The sequence below is a fragment of the Morone saxatilis genome, unplaced genomic scaffold (assembly GCF_004916995.1).
Source record: "Morone saxatilis isolate NCDOM2014 unplaced genomic scaffold, NCSU_SB_2.0 Contig24, whole genome shotgun sequence".
In the NCBI taxonomy this organism is placed as follows: Eukaryota; Metazoa; Chordata; class Actinopteri; family Moronidae; genus Morone; species Morone saxatilis.
This window is the reverse complement of record NW_023339807.1, coordinates 14,019,505-14,035,811: the sequence shown is the minus strand read 5'-3', so window position 1 is coordinate 14,035,811 and position 16,307 is coordinate 14,019,505. Positions and strand designations below refer to the sequence as shown.

The 16,307-nt window shown below is 37.2% G+C and overlaps 2 protein-coding genes and 1 pseudogene across 2 annotated transcripts; all 3 read left to right on the top strand.

Annotated features, from left to right (window-relative positions):
• The window catches only part of LOC118335857, a 6,935-nt pseudogene extending 2,739 nt beyond the window's left edge, over positions 1-4,196 (top strand).
• Positions 4,197-8,622: 4,426 nt separating this feature from the next.
• LOC118336235 (C-reactive protein-like) lies at positions 8,623-11,442 on the top strand. Its single transcript, XM_035672837.1, has 5 exons — positions 8,623-8,718; positions 8,902-8,956; positions 9,821-9,923; positions 10,017-10,317; positions 10,476-11,442. The coding sequence occupies exons 2-5, from the start codon at positions 8,902-8,904 to the stop codon at positions 10,692-10,694; spliced, it is 678 nt and encodes a 225-aa protein (XP_035528730.1). The 5' UTR covers positions 8,623-8,718; the 3' UTR covers positions 10,695-11,442.
• A 2,989-nt stretch (positions 11,443-14,431) lies between these two features.
• LOC118335926 (C-reactive protein-like) lies at positions 14,432-15,928 on the top strand. Its single transcript, XM_035672429.1, has 4 exons — positions 14,432-14,458; positions 14,676-14,730; positions 15,291-15,393; positions 15,484-15,928. Exons 2-4 carry the CDS (start codon positions 14,676-14,678, stop codon positions 15,839-15,841), a joined length of 516 nt encoding a protein of 171 aa, XP_035528322.1. The 5' UTR covers positions 14,432-14,458; the 3' UTR covers positions 15,842-15,928.
• The last annotated feature ends 379 nt before the right edge of the window (positions 15,929-16,307 follow it).

The following is a 16,307-nucleotide window of genomic DNA, read 5'->3' as shown; positions in this document are numbered from 1 at the left end:
GGACTTCCCCCTGCAGCTGTTCCCAGAGTGGAGGCTGCCACTACGCCTGGCCTTTGGCCTCACCGCCTTCTTCTTCTTCTATGTGCTCATTAGAGATGTCGTCTACGCATATGTTGAACAGGACAAGGACATCTCCTTCAGAATCATGGTGTCCCTGGCCAACAAGGTAAAGACTGTTAAGTGTCTTGTAAATTAACATTTGTTCCTTTTAGTTGTCAGATGTGTTCTATCATTTAACATGAATCTGGTGCATGTTATCCTCACAGAAACCACTTCTTTGTTTATCCTCCGTGTTTCAGGTGTTTCCCATTGTGTCTCTCATCATGTTGTCTCTGTGTTACCTACCTGGTGTCATAGCGGCCTTCCTTCAGCTGTACAGAGGAACCAAATACAAGTCAGAAATTATAACAGGACACACCTGAGATTCAGTGCATGCACAGGGGTGTATGTTTTCCAATATATATTAAATATTGCATCAAGTCAAAATATGTTTGTTTCAGGCGTTTCCCCGACTGGTTGGATCGCTGGATGCTGTGCAGGAAGCAGCTGGGACTGCTAGCACTTGGCTTTGCTTCTCTACATGTGCTCTACACTCTCATCATCCCCATAAGGTATGTAACAGGTGCACCCATCCTCATACTCTTCAAATGAAGGAATCAAAACTGCGCAGTTGCCAGTTTATCAGGAACACCTGCCTACGACTAATGCAGTCTAAAAACAGCCCTGCAATAAATCCAACCTTCAGTTAGTGTTGAAAAACAGATGTATTGTTTCAGTTTCTTAGAAATACCTCATTTTTGTATTTGCTTGTGTTTTCTCACTTTACACGTGTGTCAAGAGATGTTTTCTTAAATTGCAATGTTTTGAGCTCTCAGGGACACTGTAGATAGCAGTAGCAGTGGTAGCAGCAGGGTGAAGAGCATAAGTGCATGTTTTTTAAGAAGCACTAAACACAGAAGTGTGAAGCTCAGGTTTGAATGAATTGTGGTTGTGTACTAACACATACTGTGTTAGAAAACAGATACTGATAAAAACAAAAAAGCAAAGCAGTAAAAATGTGAGAAGGACAACTTTGTGTTAATCGCAGAGATTAATTGAGGCACAAAGATAGACAATTTAAACCAACTGCCCACAAAAACTTTGAATTGATGGGCACTACAAAAGATGAAAGTAAATTACCAAACACTCGGAGTTATAATTTGTTGTGGTGATTAATATCTTAGTTATGTAAAAGCGTGAACACCTATCTGAATTTTCCTGATGATTTTTTGTCCCTATTGTCGTCCCCAGATATTATGTGAGATTCAGGATTGCTGCAAGTACCATCTCAAAGGTAAGGCAGTCCCACAGCTTGGAAATAAGTGTGTCTGATAAATTTAAAGCTTTGTGTTATCATTAAAAAATGACAACCATAAATTCAGATGATTTGGGATAGTTCTGTTTCCACCAGTACAGAAAATGTTATTACTGTCATGTTTACTGTCACTTTAAGATCAAGGAGAACAAAACGTCAGTGTTTGACACCACCATGGCCTGGCGTTCTGACTCTTACTATGCTGTGGGGATTCTGGGATTTGGCCTGTATCTCCTGTTGGGAATAAGCTCTCTCCCCTCCGTCAGCAATGCTCTCAGCTGGAGAGAGTTCAGCTTCATACAGGTGGATACTGGCATGTGTGTGTGAGTCATAGTGATATGTCGGTATATGGATGTTTGAATGCGTGAGTGTCAGTGCGTCTGCACATTCACAGTGACACATTACGGACACAGAATACATAGCTCTACTTTAGCTGTGCAGGATGCTGAGCAGCCCATCAAAATTTGGCTGAATCCCTGCTTCCTACATGCTGTTTACTGGCGGTCACAACTGGAGGAATGTGACAGTGGAATTTCCAGTGGTGCTGGCCCTGTGGTCTCCCAAGCAATCTGTTCCCTTAAGCACATATTGGTGTTTGTGCCTGTGTGTGTGTTTTTAAAGGAATGATTAAATAACAGATTGTGTAGTTATTGCATTTCAGCTCAATATTTTGATGGTACGTGTGTATATGTGTATGCCTTCAACTTAGATTTGCATTTAAACGTTACACTCACTTTAACAAAATGAAGGCTTCACACATTTTGTAGCCAACAGATTTGGCGCTCTTATCCCACAAAAAAAGAAACTGAATGGCAGACAAGCACATTACCAGTCTTTTTACATGCCATTTCTATGATATTTCATGAGCCAGCTTCTGATAAAATGAATATAAACAAGCTCATTGGGAAATTTAATTTGGGACAACTGATTATCTCACCTCTATACTGTGGCCTTGAAAAGCTGCAAATGACACCCAGATTGATGATTCAGTTAACACAGAAATACATGCTCTCAATATTAAATAGGCTCAGTTGGTATCCACTTACAATATGCCCGCTGGAGCTATTTTAAAGTGCATTATGAAATGTTCTTTGTACTGCCACTACAGTATTGCACCTGTTTATGCTCTAGGCTGCTGAGGTTCAGTTAGTGTGGAAATTTCCAGAAGCTACTGGACCTTTAAGGGATGTGGATACTGGCAGAAAAAGTATTTGCTACAATCTTCACATCATGTCCATTAGCCAAGATTCAAGCTATGACTGATGAGGACGTTTCTGTGCTTCAGCCAGATGGAAAACAGTTGCGTGGGCCAGATAGCTGTTTCCAACTTCCTGTTGGAAGTAATCTGTTTGAAATGTGTTATAGTGATATTTCCATCCTTCCCCTGATAATTTTCCACTGTGATGTTTTTACTTGGGCAGACACAATTGTTTACCTTTTTTTCCCACTTTGACCAATTGAAAATGAAATCGGCCTCACTAAAGGGAGCAAACTCATTCATAAATGTAACTGGGTCATGTCAAGCTCGTTTTCTCATTCCACACCCCTCCCCTTTACTCCAGCCCAAATTAGAGCAGCGCTTTAAATGTTAAGTTATTCATCAAATGTAATTTGGGGGGCATATATTAGCCACAGTCTTTAGGTTTTGTTCATGTGTATAGAATGGATCCACTTGCCTGTACATTTACAAGTGTGTATGTGTATGCACATCCTCTATCTACATTAGTTAATTTATCTGTTCTGTGCACATAAAGTAGATGAGTGTGCGCACATGTGTAGTCTCTGTAAAGGTCAGTCTATCATATTCTGGCTTACTGAGCCTATTACACAGTGATTAGCTCTGTGTTTATCAGTGCAAATGTATATGAATTTGTGAATGTGCACAGTGAGTGTAAAAGTATGTGTCCTAACTAGTTTTTCTCTCTTCCAGTCCAAACTAGGATACTTGACATTGTTCTTCTGTACCTTTCACACCTACCTTTATGGCTGGGACAAGTTTCTTCAACCCTATTCCTACAAATGGTACACTCCACCAGGCTACCTGCTTTGTCTGGTGGTGCCTTCTGTGGTGATGGCACTCAAGCTGGTGATCCTCTTGCCCTGTGTGGACCGCAGCCTCACCCGCATTCGACGGGGCTGGGAGAGGACTGATCCAGAGGGTGACAGCAAGAAATCATTGCTAACATAGAACTATCGCAATCACAGACACAGAAAAAACAAAACAAACAACAGACACCGCAGTGACTGGCATTCTCAGAGCTATTGCATTAGGTAACCTGACTCATTGTTTTGGATGTCATTGATCCAAGAGTGTACAATACACCTACTGTTCTGATCTCTATTGTCAACAAAGTCAAGTTGGTCAACCTTTATGTAACCATGCTGTAATTGTACCATTTTGTAAACATATTATGTCATATAATTGCACTGTGTAGGTTTTCATCAGTTATACAAATACCTTGGATCTACACAAAGAATCATATGAAAGCAATCGTACTGCAATTTAACTTTACTTTGCCTTTGTAAGGTCATGTATTTTTTCCCGCTAGTGCAGTATACTGATGGTACAGCACATTCAGTAACCCTAACGCTAACTATGAGATGAGCATCCTTGTATTTCCCTTAACCTCAGCAGCTACAACTCCAATTTTATACCTTTGAGTTTCTTATCAATCTTCATCTACAGGCAGCTTGTGTTTATTGCATTTCCTTAATTTAATTTTCTATTTCTGTAAGAAATGTTCTCACTGCTTTTTTGTTTTGTTTTTCCTCATTAGTATTTGTATATGTCAAGTGTAACAACCATGAAATGCTCTTCAGAATAAACTCAAGTGTAACTGAACAGTACTGTCTTGTCACTATTTCTCCCATTTAGGCTACATATATCTTCCTGTCTGGAAGCTCAGTCAAACTCAGAGAGTTTTTTCCCACTGAGCTGAGTGTGCTCTGTCTAGTCGTCTGATCCCTCTCCAGGGTTCATCCCTCCGGCTGATCTTATTCCGTTCTCCAGGAAACATTCGCTCTGAGCTGCAGGCTTCTCCCCAGTCACTACTGGATCTCATCACATCAGTGGAGAGGGGAGCGTACAGACTGTATCACTGAAGTCCTTTGCAGCGAGGATATTTGGTTGTGACAGTACAGATAAACCCTTGATGTTATGCTGCTAGTCATTTTAGTAGATTGTGAAGGGAGTGAAGAAAGCGTAGAATTTAGATAACTGATGGTAGTTAGTGACATATGATCAAACTTTAATCTATAAACATTGGCAAGCAGGCACGCACAAGTGCAGTATGTTGTCACATGCATTAATGCCTTCAGATCAGAGGGTACACACATATACAAACACACTCATCTGGAGACATTACTGCAAATATATTGTGATATTGTGGTTTTAGCTTAATTGGTAGCTTGCTAACATAGCAAAATGCTGTCTTGAGTGGATAGCGGGCTGATCTGGCTGGCTAAATGAAGTGGCTTGCCATTTGCAGGTTACTTGCACAATGGTATTCAACATCAACTGGATAGCAGCTGACTGGCTAATCTCAGCTTGTTTGCTAACATTATCGCTATTTGGCTACTTCACCAACTAATGAGATTTATGATTTACAAATGGCCAGCTACTTAACTGCAACCAGTGGTCCAAATAAAACATAGGAACATGAGATAGGAACATTATTCTGAATGTGTGTGTAATTTATTTTCTAAACATTCAGTGTTCATTTCAGCATTCAGTCTCACATAGTCTATGTCACTTTTGGTCACTGCCAATGTTGTTTGCTCACACCTGCGGACTGTTGTGTGCAACAGGATGCTGAATGCAGCTTACCTAACAGCCAGTGGTGTCATAATTTACAACGATTTTCTGAAAGTTACATACAGAACCTTTAAAGAAATGCCTCAACAGAGAATCTGCTGCTATAAATTGTTAGATCTTAAATTGGAAAGGCATATGACTAAATAGATACTCTCACTGCATTGTATTGCACAGTGTTTATCTTTTAGTTTGGCAGGTTACGGTTTGCATTGGAAGAGACTGAAGGGTCAGAAATGTTACACATGGGGAGCACGAGTTTGACTTTGAAGTATGCATTGATGTGCAACAAGAAAACAATATGAGTGCAATGGTGGAGGTGACATAAGACATTCCTGAAAAGGGTTGTTTGATGAGTTATTTTTGAAAATTGAACTATTTGGAAATCATCCAACCTTTAACTAATAAAAAAAACCACCCCGAAGTGCCTCAACAGAAGAGTGGGCTGTAAAGCCAAAATAGGCCCTCCAGCCAGACAGCTATCACCAGCCTTACAGGAGGATGTAGTGTCACATTGGTGATACAAAATCTAGTCAGTCAGTTTTCAGATGTCCTGCATTGGCCCTAATGTTTTCCTAAATGTAAAACTCAGTCTTCTACCTTTATTAGCTTTTTTCTATTGATCTATATTTTACAAATGATATTCTTTTTAGATTTGTCACTCTCAGAAGCAGGACAGCCTTTAGTGCAATTTCTGTCATTTTTCTGCACACCAACCTAATTTTAAAACATATTTCAATGTGAGCATACAGAATTCATTTGAATCAACAGAATTTATGGAATAAAAATACATTGTAAACAGACAGTTATGAGGAAGTATTAAGTGTATATAATACCCATAATCATTTTCACTGTTGCCTTTTCTATCTGTATATTAAACCATGGCATTGAAAGTATTAGCAGCAACACAAAAATATTGAATGTATTGGATTAAACGTTTCTATGGTGGCATATTTTCTTTGAATTAGATGAAGTTTTTTCTCCCCCTGGTGATGCTGACATCATGTGCTGCAACTCCTCAAGGTGAGAAATATATTCTTTATTTAATGAATATTAAAATGAAAAATAACAATAAAGTTGCACACAAGTGTAGCGAGTCGATAGGAGCATGATGGCTTTTGCTTTTACCTTTATTCTCAGGTATGAAAACAACTTTTATAGTTTAACACGGTGAAACAAATTCTTTTTTGTCATATATGAATAACAGACTTAATTGTATAACTGTATTTGTTTTGTTTTAGGACATACAGTTGCTTGACTCAACACAGCCAAAAACACTGATGCTCATTCCATTTTAAATCATGAATTATTCACAGAAGAAACTGATATACTTATTAATGAAACAAAAAGGCAGTGGATAAAATAATAAGTAAACTAAAAAGCTTAGTGGGATATCAAAAAGGTTTTTGTCAATAATATTCTCTCTGTCTCTGGGAAATGTGATTGGCTGTTTTTTTAGAAAGTTTCCTCAAAGCTTCAAAGTCTTTTTTTCATAAATCATGAATGATGGGTTTGCCACATGGGGAGCAGTCCTTACATATATACCATTCAGACTTTAAGAATCAGTAATTCATATGTTGCTGTATGTTCCTGAAATTCTGGGACCTTCGCCACAAATTCTTACCGCAATTGACTATTTTCTTCAGTTCGCAGGCAAAGATTCTAATTTATGTTAAAAGCAATACATGTATTTTAGATACATGATCTCCACTAATTATTTGATTTTTGTTCCCACTGTGTAATTCATTCATTCTTTATATAATGTATGCACATGAACATCAAATCTCAAATTTAGCTCTCACTCACTTTCAGATCTGTTAGATGAAGTGTGTTCACCTTCCCACAACAAACCAACACATCAGATTACATCAAAACAAAATTTAAGTGTTGCAACTGTTTAAAATGAATGAAAGTCCTCATTTTATCTCTCACTGTAAAAGGGCAGCATACATGATCATTTCTTCTTAATGCCAGCCGGGTTTGATGGAAAACCTTCAGTTAGGTATAGGGGACCCACTATAATCAGGCCAGGTACAGTTTTATCGATGCATTGTATTACATAGATCATATGATATGATATCTGATGTCCACATGTGGGGCTTCATCCATTAACCCTGTGAGATCCAGGATCATGGATCATCTAAACTTGTGTTTCCCAACCTTTGTCTTTCTATCGTTGGATAAACCCATGACTAAGTGACATATTTCATGGATATTGCATATTATATTCAATGCATAAGAATAACAACTAATAAACTGTATATAATTAACCCCAATAGTGAATGCAAAATCTGCATGAAGTTTGTGTGAAATGAACAATGTGGATGTTTGAGTTTGAGCAGATTATTTCATGGATCATTGAATCAGAGGTTATTTTAGCAATCATACATACTTATTAGGTGTCTTTTTTTTGATAAATTCAGTGTTTACTTTTCCCTGATGCTTGGCCATTGTTCTGGCTCTTTGGTTGTTTTAACTGCATACTTTTCTAATGCAGGGCGAGGCTGTATAGCAGAGATTGAAGGCTCTGTGAATATGGATTGTGCCCATATCCTGTGAGGTTTATATAATAATCCATACTTTAAAAATGACAATTTCATTTAGTTTTCTTCACAGTAAAGTGATATTTTACATATCCCTCTCTTTACTGTTTTACATATGAATGTCTTTCTTGATCTATAGAGCTGAAGAATGAGCTTTGCTTACCACCAGTGGATGAAGTTCTCACTTTATAAGGTACATTCAGAGCACCCTGACATCACTGACAGGTGTGGTTACACATGCAACACAGCATACTTATGACAACTTTCAACCTGCAATTTCACGCTAAAACGAGTACCAAAATTGCACTGTGCTGCCTTATCTGAATAAACACAACCTTGGTCCACCCACCATGGCACAAGCAGGTTTGCTAGGAAAACACCAAACAAGCACTGAAGCGGTGACTAATGCCTATCATAACAGATATGGTGTACATGATAACACCTATCATAACTGATAAGGTTAGTCACGAGTGATCAAACTTTAACCTCTGTGTACAGATCAAAAGCTGATGCACGTGCAAACAAACAACACACAGTTGTTTACAAACTGCTTAAGAAAATACTGTACTCTTTAAGCAATGTAAGGATTGGTACCATTATTTAGATATATTTAACTTCCGATACAGTGAAAACTATAAAGACATTTTGTAAATATTTAATATTTTTTAATTTAATGATTCAGAAAAGCGCAAATAATTGTAAAATGTAGGCCCGCTTCACTTCAGCTTCATGGAGTGTTGGGAAATTTCTTTCAGCCTTGTTCATTTACAATGCAGAACCACGAAGACGGCCTCAGTGTAAATTATGTTGATTCAGCAGAAAGCTGGAAGGGTGGTGACTTTTTAAATTTAAGGAATCTGTAGCAAAAACAAAAAAAGAAGAAGAGGAAGAAGAAGAAGAAGAAGAAGAAGTAAAGGGATGTAATACACAAACAGAAATGGGGAAGCAGTGAGTACAAAACTTACAGTCCTAATCACTACTGCGCACAAAATCCAGACACAGATCTCAAGGTAAGATCTATACATGCAAAACTGTAGGAATTTAAAGTGACTGTAGTATATTTAATCATTTTTTAAATTACTTTTTCAACCTGTATTGTTTATTGTAGCTTCCCAAGGCAAATAACAATAACCTAACATAGTGTATTAGTAGCAACAAAAGAGCATTTTTCATGGTGTCTTTTTGTCTTTTAGATGAAGTTTTTGCTGCTGGTGGTGATGCTAAAAGCATGTTATGCAAGTCCTCAAGGTAAAATACAATCTTCATTTAACAAAGGGAATACCATTTACTTTTAAACTTACTTTTCCTACATTCCTTAGGATGAAACAAACATGAGTTTTTGCAAAATATGAATAGCAGACTTAACACCCAAATAACCCACATTGCATTTGTCGTAATACTTTGGTTCTTTCCTATTTTTACATACTTTATCATTTTCAGCTAACATGTTTCCAATGCAAAATTACAAAGTAATTAAAGAGTAATTTAACCTTTGGTACTCATATGCAAAAAGACAGGTATATTGTGTTTAAATTTCCAATTTTGTTGTCTTGATGGTTTTATGAATTGTGAATTTGTGAAGGACGAGTGTACAGGATTTATTGGCAGGTTGCAGGAGGTGCTATGGTGGCTGTGAAACTCTGCAAAGGGGCCTATTTGGAGTCAGTGTTTGGTTTGTCAGTTTATGTAACATCCTCCAAAATGTTACACACTTACCCCTGTAATTCTACTAGTCTTTGCTTTGCTTGTCTTGACACAGCCAAAAACTGCTGCTCACTGTACTTTCAGTACTACTTCTTTTTGCTGAGGAAAATCAACCGACATACGAACTTGTGCTGGACAAAGAATTACGGAGTATAGCATCAAAAAGGCTTTCACAAACCATTAAGAGCTTTTCTCTTTAAAGTAGATTAATTTCCTTCCTCAAAGATTTGAAGTTTTCTACCAAATCTTGAATGATGGAGTGGCCACATGGACAAAAAAATGCTTACATGTGTGCCAACAAAATTCAAGAGCGAGTGGTTCATATCATACTGTATGTTCCTAATTTTTTTTTTGTTAACTTTTAGCTTCACCTTAGGGGCAAAAATGATAATCTATCCCTCTTTTCAGATCTGTCAGGTAAAATGTTCACCTTCCCACAAGAAACCAACAGAGCTCATGTGAGGATGAATATATCGAGTCAGGATTTGGCCGCTGCAACTGTCTGTCACAGGTAGAACTGAATGTGCAAAATGCATGAAAGAGCCCATTGTATCTCAGACTGTGAGAAGTATCCTGGACAATAATGTGTTTGTAATTCCTACAGGTCCTTCACAGACCTCAAAAGAGACCACGTCCTTTTCTCTTTGGCCACACCCTCTAAAACCAATGCTTTTCTGCTTTTCTGGGATGAAACAAATAAAGAGATGGAGCCACATATCCTGGATAGAAAGTCAGAATATCGAGGGCAGGACTACAAGCCGAACATGTGGCACTCTGTTTGTACCACATGGGACTCTACGACTGGACTGGTGCAGCTGTGGTTTGATGGACAACCTTCAATTAGGAAATTCATCACCTCTGGAACAAACATCAGATCGTCTACTATTATAACTATATTAGGACAGGTACAGTTGTATTAATAAACACCATAGTTTGTTCAACAAATGCTGTATATGCTAACGTTTTGATTTATTGTGTGTTTTTTAGTGTATAGATTTTTAGTACAAATACTGCAGAATCTAGCTTTTATTTAAAGTTTCTCAAATCTCTGCAATCTCTACAGGAGCAGGATGCCCACGGTGCGGGGTTTGACCTTAAACAGTCTTTCATTGGTATGATGTCTGATGTCTACATGTGGGACTACATCCTCTCACCCTGTGAGATCCACAACTACATGGATGATCTACAGTTCACTCCAGGGAATGTGCTCAACTGGAGGGCGCTGGAGTTCCAGATTGTAGACAGAGTGCTAATTGAAGATAAACTACATATCTGTAACTAAACTTTTCAAACAATACCATCTATACTTTAGGAGTAAAAAAATCATACTTTCTGTGCTTTTATGTCCAATGTCAGCAATTTATGTTAAATCATCGTTTAGGATAGGTTTTGATTTTTTTCAATACAGTAATCACATGATAGACTTATTTTGGTCGCTCAGATCATTTTACCTGTCCATACCATGAAATGACTCCTCCCTAACATGACTTTGGTGTAGAAAAAGGGGTACAAAATCCATAGTCTTCCTCCTGTTCAAAGTTCAGCTAAAGGTAATAATGAGTTACCCAAATGAAGTTGGTTTTAACACCATCATTTTCAATAAAGTCATTCTATGGTGGTACTTTACAGCCAGTAAAGTGCTCAATGTGTTGTATGTACAGCATGCATGCAGTAAAAATAGAGTATATGTTAAGTTTACTGTGTTGTTGAACAGCCACAGACAGGCAGCCAAACATGACAACATGATACAAATTCCCAGTTGGTAAGGTAGTATACCTACCACATGGTCTTGGTTTTCTCCATGGTCCAATCTTACTGCCTAGATTGTTTTTTTTGTTGTTGTTATTTTTAATATGTTAGTCATAACAACTGTATGGGGCAATAATTATTATTAATTCGGGCTGTTGATCTGTAAGGTTGTTTTCAAGGTCATCTGCCCCCTACTGGCCAAACATGACAAATGCAGCTCAATTGCACTCATCTTGGCACTGTTCTATTTGTTTTTTGAAATAAACAATATCTTCACTCAATGGGACTGCACTACTTTGTTGTCACTCCCCTATATGTGAGTGGGAGAGTAGAGAATATTTTAAGAACAAAAATCCCCCAAATTAGTGCATACTTCTCGCCTAAATAATCTGACTAAGAACATAAGGAGAAATCACTTAGGTGTAAAAAAAAAAAAAAATAAACCCTGTGTAAAAAAACATTTTTTACATTGACCGAAATGCATCCAAATGGCAGAAAGCAACATCCGCTTTCACCAAGTACCTCAGCACGTCCCTTCTCTGACACGAGGCAGCCAGAAAACATCTCTTCTCGTGGAGTACATGTGGAGACTCCTAAATCCAAAGGATGTGGCATTAAGAGGAGGGCTAGCCCGCGACACAGAGACGACTTAACAAAAGGGACATAATCGTCAACCCTTGGCTCTAAACTTATTGCTGTTAAGCTACTCAACCATTTTCTCAAATCTAACTTAAACTAATCTACACCTGATGACAGACTTTAAGCTTTCATTCAACATTCAATATTTTAGCTTGATGATAAATTTCCATTTACCACAGTCATGAGAAAACATTGACACGCTTTGAAAAGGGGCTCAGTGAATGAAACACTGCCCCTTGGTGCCCCCTCATGGAGACAACTCTGCCCATAGAGAGTCTGGGCCTTTCTGCATACCTCCAAATCTTTAGCACAAATCAAGTGAAACAACAAGCACTTACGTCATTCTTCTCTGGAGTCAAGTCACATTTTCACTGGTGGCACTGGTGATGCTACAGGCTACTATCTATAGGGATTACTACAATAAATTAGGCTGCACAATAAAAGCAGCAACACTACTCACTATAAACACCTTTCTTTTAATATTCTTGTTGAATCAATAAAGAATTATGTGTAGCGTGAGCACTCAAAGGAGCCTCTTATGTCAAGCTAGCAGGTTCCTGATGTAATTCAGCGACATGAGCTTGTAATTACCTATTAGTTAATTCCTCTTCAGCGTAACTCTTGAATTTCATTACCTCTGACTATTCACTAGTGCACAAAAATGGATTGCCTTTAACTGCCATAAGTGAAAGCACTTCTGTAAAACTTTATCAATAATTTAGCTAAACTGATTAAAACTGGCACAGTAGTTAGCCTCTATCATGCCACAGGGATTACCTTCAAACTTTAATTAAAACTAGTTCTAATAGTTATAGTCAAGTTAAGTCAAGTCGAATTTTATTCATAGTCACGTCATAGATCACAAACTACAATTAGCTTTAGGGGGCTTTACAATCTGTACTGTTCAAAACCCTCTGTCCTTAGACCCTCGATTCGAGTAAAACCCTTTTAACAGGGAAAAAATAGAAGAAATCTTAAAAAGAGCCACAGAAGAGGGGTCCAGCTTCCATTATAGACACATTTTAATGACACAATTTCTGATACATAAAGATTATAAAATATATACACATACATACAGTATATATTTGAAAAATATGGATTTTATTCAAAAGATTGTATCCATAATAAACAATATCCATTAGAAAAAACTATTAACCCCCCACAGTGCATATTCATTTAGATTTTTGTTTAGGGATATACTTGCTATAGTCATGTAGGCCTGTCCATATTCTGGCAGCATGACTCTCTAAAGACCCATGGAGTAAAAAAGTTGAACAGGCAATTTTACTAAACACATTGTTGGGCTGACCAGGGGTGCGTCTCAGAAAAGTGATTTGCTAGTTTTCAGATCAGAAATTTTGGCAACATCATGTTTCACAAATGATTGCCGGTCACAATGTACAGATACATTTGCCCTACAGGGTTCTGGGTTAGAAGTATAGCCTTACTTTTGATCAGTGAAACATGTCAAAACGAGTGAGGAGGAAATTATCTAGTGCTGCAAAATTGGTGAAACAGGTCCCAAAAGCACACTTTTCCCTCACCTCTGGTGTGACTTGTAACTTGTGAAACACTGTGAAATTAACCTTGCCACCTTTTTGTTTTGTTGTTTAAAGTTGAACTATTAGCAAACTGTTTTGCTAGTTGTTTAAGTTGTATTAGTATACAAGTATATTTTAGTATAAATCTTTTTTCCAGTGAATAAAAAAAGAACTTTTTGACAAACCTCTGTCGCTGGCCAGATATTTATATATTTTTTTTTTGTTTACGCTTGATGATATGACTGTTGCTCAAAACGCAAGCAAACATATTTCCCCTCCCAGAAAAACAACCTAAATGTAGGAGGTTCTTTTATAACTCCTTACTTCTGTTCATGTAGCACATGGACTTACTATTTCACAATAAACTGCAAATTTCTCTTGGCACCATTTAAGCATCCAAGTGCACCTTTAAGAGATCAATCCTTAGGGAATTCTTCAGGAGATTTGGTCTATAAACAATTGTTTTTACTCACAATGTGTCTGTTTATGTATGCTCTTGGCAAAAGCCTTGATGGCTGGACACACTATAGCTGGTGACACAAAAAAGTGACACAAAAAACCCCCACAAACAGTCTTCTTTAGAGTCAGTGTTAGATTTGACTGTTCTGGGCTACTGTAGAATAATGGTGGTTCAACATAGCAGACGACCCGCTGCGTAGATATAAAAGGCTTAGTCTAAGGTAACAAAAACAAAACAGTTCTTATTTTCCGGTGTTTATACACTAATGAAAACATAGTTATGAATGCTATTCAATTTCCAGCAACAGATGTTACACACAAAAAGGCAAGTTAGAGTATCACAAAAAGTTATTACAAATCAACCTGGACTCTCTACACAAACAAATGTTACACATACACGTGACTGTGTTGTTAACTGATTTTTATCTTACTTGTTTTTCATTTTTAGAGTGACTTAACAACTCCAGGTTTATCTTTATAAGTGTAATATACCTTAAAAAACAGTTTTAATAGCCCTCAGTTAACTTTGAACATTTATGAATTACTGGAACCTAAAGCCATAAATTGAACCAATGACTGCCATAAGGAAGCAGTAAGTAAGTATAAAACACACAGTCCCATACACTGTTACACACATCATCCTAACACAGGACTCAAGGTAAGATGCAACGCATTATATACATTTTAATATAGAAGAATTTAAATGTATGTGCATATACAAACATACTTGTTTTGCCTGTATTGTACATTGTAGCCGACTAACTTAGGTTGCAGATTTATTTACAGTCTGTTACACTCTATTAGTGAAATTATTAGCAACATCTATGCATGTGATTTATTGCCTTTTGGATGGGGTTTATTTGTTTTTCTATTAGATGGCGTTGTTGCTTCTACTGGCGATGCTGACAGTATGTGCTGCTGTTCCTCAAGGTAAAAGATATATTCTTCATTCAACAAAGTTAAACAATTATCCTTTGTTATGTGAAAAATCTTTAATTTAATAGGGTGAAACAAATAAGCTTAATATTATTCACAATAATAACAGCAACAATTGAGAAAAACATAGAACATATATTATAATGTAACTTTTTCATTCCTTTTTTTCAAAATGATATGTAATTAATATGTATTAGGAGAATTACTTGGTCAGATTGCAACTTGCATTCATCAACAGCAGTCAATTCATTTTCTATGTGAAGCAGCAAATCTCTGGCAAGAAACATGGTGGTGGGGCAGACAGCAGCTATGAGTAAATGTATTTTGCAGTTTAGAGTGGCGTGGCTCTGTATGGATGGCAAAGTATACAGTAAATTAAACATGTTTCAGGGTCCATAAGATTTGATTTTTAACTTCAGCTTATCTATTATCAAAATATATTTTTATAAAACTTTATCTTTAATCATAATATTTGCTATTATTTGATGGATTTATTATATAATTTAAATTTCACATTCTGATTTTGAATTGTCTTTTGATTTTTTTTTTAAAAGATCTATCAGGTAAAATGTTCACCTTCCCACAACAAACCAACACAGCTCATGTGAGGCTGACTACAACAAGACAGAATTTGAGGGCAGTAACCGTCTGTCTCAGGTAGGATTGAATGTGCAAAATGAATGAAACAGCCCGCTGTATCTGTGACAATAAAAATCATAATGAATAATGTCTTTGTTATGCCTGCAGGTCCATCACAGACCTCCGTAGAACACACAGCCTTTTCTCTTTGGCCACACCCTCTGCTTTCAATGACTTCCTGATTTTCAAGACTGCTCCAAGCGATGAGTTTCATCTCTATGTCAGGGATAAATCTGTACCTTTTGTAGGTAACGACTACAAAATAAACACATGGCACTCAGTTTGTTCAACATGGGACTCAACATCTGGAGTGGTGCAACTGTGGTTAGATGGAAAGCCCTCAATTAGGAAATTCGTCTCCTCTGGATCCAACATCAACGGGCCCATTATAATTGTTTTAGGACAGGTACAGTTTTTCTGCACTATCTATACAAGGAATGGTTTGACATTATGGGAAACACATTAGCCTTTATGCAGAGAGTTAGATAAGAAGATCAATACCAGTTACTGTAAATGTGTAGCTAGAGTCAGCAGATATTAGCTTACCTTAGCACAAAGAGTGGAAACAGTACCTACTCCAAATATATTAAAATTGACAATGAATTCGTCCATTTTTCAAACGCTGAAATGTTTAGAACTACGGAGTTCATTCTGAAATGCTCCAGTTTTACTTGTACTTTAACAAACTGATAAAAAACTTTAATAAATTCTGTAGCGAAATGACTGCCTATACTTAGAAAGCTCATTATTGAAAATGTTTACAAATGATTCAAAGTTCGCTCTTACAGATGCTATTTCACATCATTTAGGAAGCTTGAAGAAACCCTCTCACTGACCTTGCACGCATAACATATGGTTTGTCCTGATCTCTTTGATAGCAAGTGGCATATGGTGTTGTTCTGAGTGCAATATGATTTCCAACAATGTCAGAT

Coding starts and splice junctions, on each gene's coding strand:
- LOC118336235 (XM_035672837.1), top strand. CDS start 8,902: ATGAAGTTTTTGCTGCTGGTGGTGATGCTAAAAGCATGTTATGCAAGT. Junction 8,957..9,820: donor ATGTTATGCAAGTCCTCAAG/GTAAAATACAAT, acceptor CCCTCTTTTCAG/ATCTGTCAGGTAAAATGTTC. Junction 9,924..10,016: donor GCTGCAACTGTCTGTCACAG/GTAGAACTGAAT, acceptor TAATTCCTACAG/GTCCTTCACAGACCTCAAAA.
- LOC118335926 (XM_035672429.1), top strand. CDS start 14,676: ATGGCGTTGTTGCTTCTACTGGCGATGCTGACAGTATGTGCTGCTGTT. Junction 14,731..15,290: donor ATGTGCTGCTGTTCCTCAAG/GTAAAAGATATA, acceptor TTTTTTTAAAAG/ATCTATCAGGTAAAATGTTC. Junction 15,394..15,483: donor GCAGTAACCGTCTGTCTCAG/GTAGGATTGAAT, acceptor TTATGCCTGCAG/GTCCATCACAGACCTCCGTA.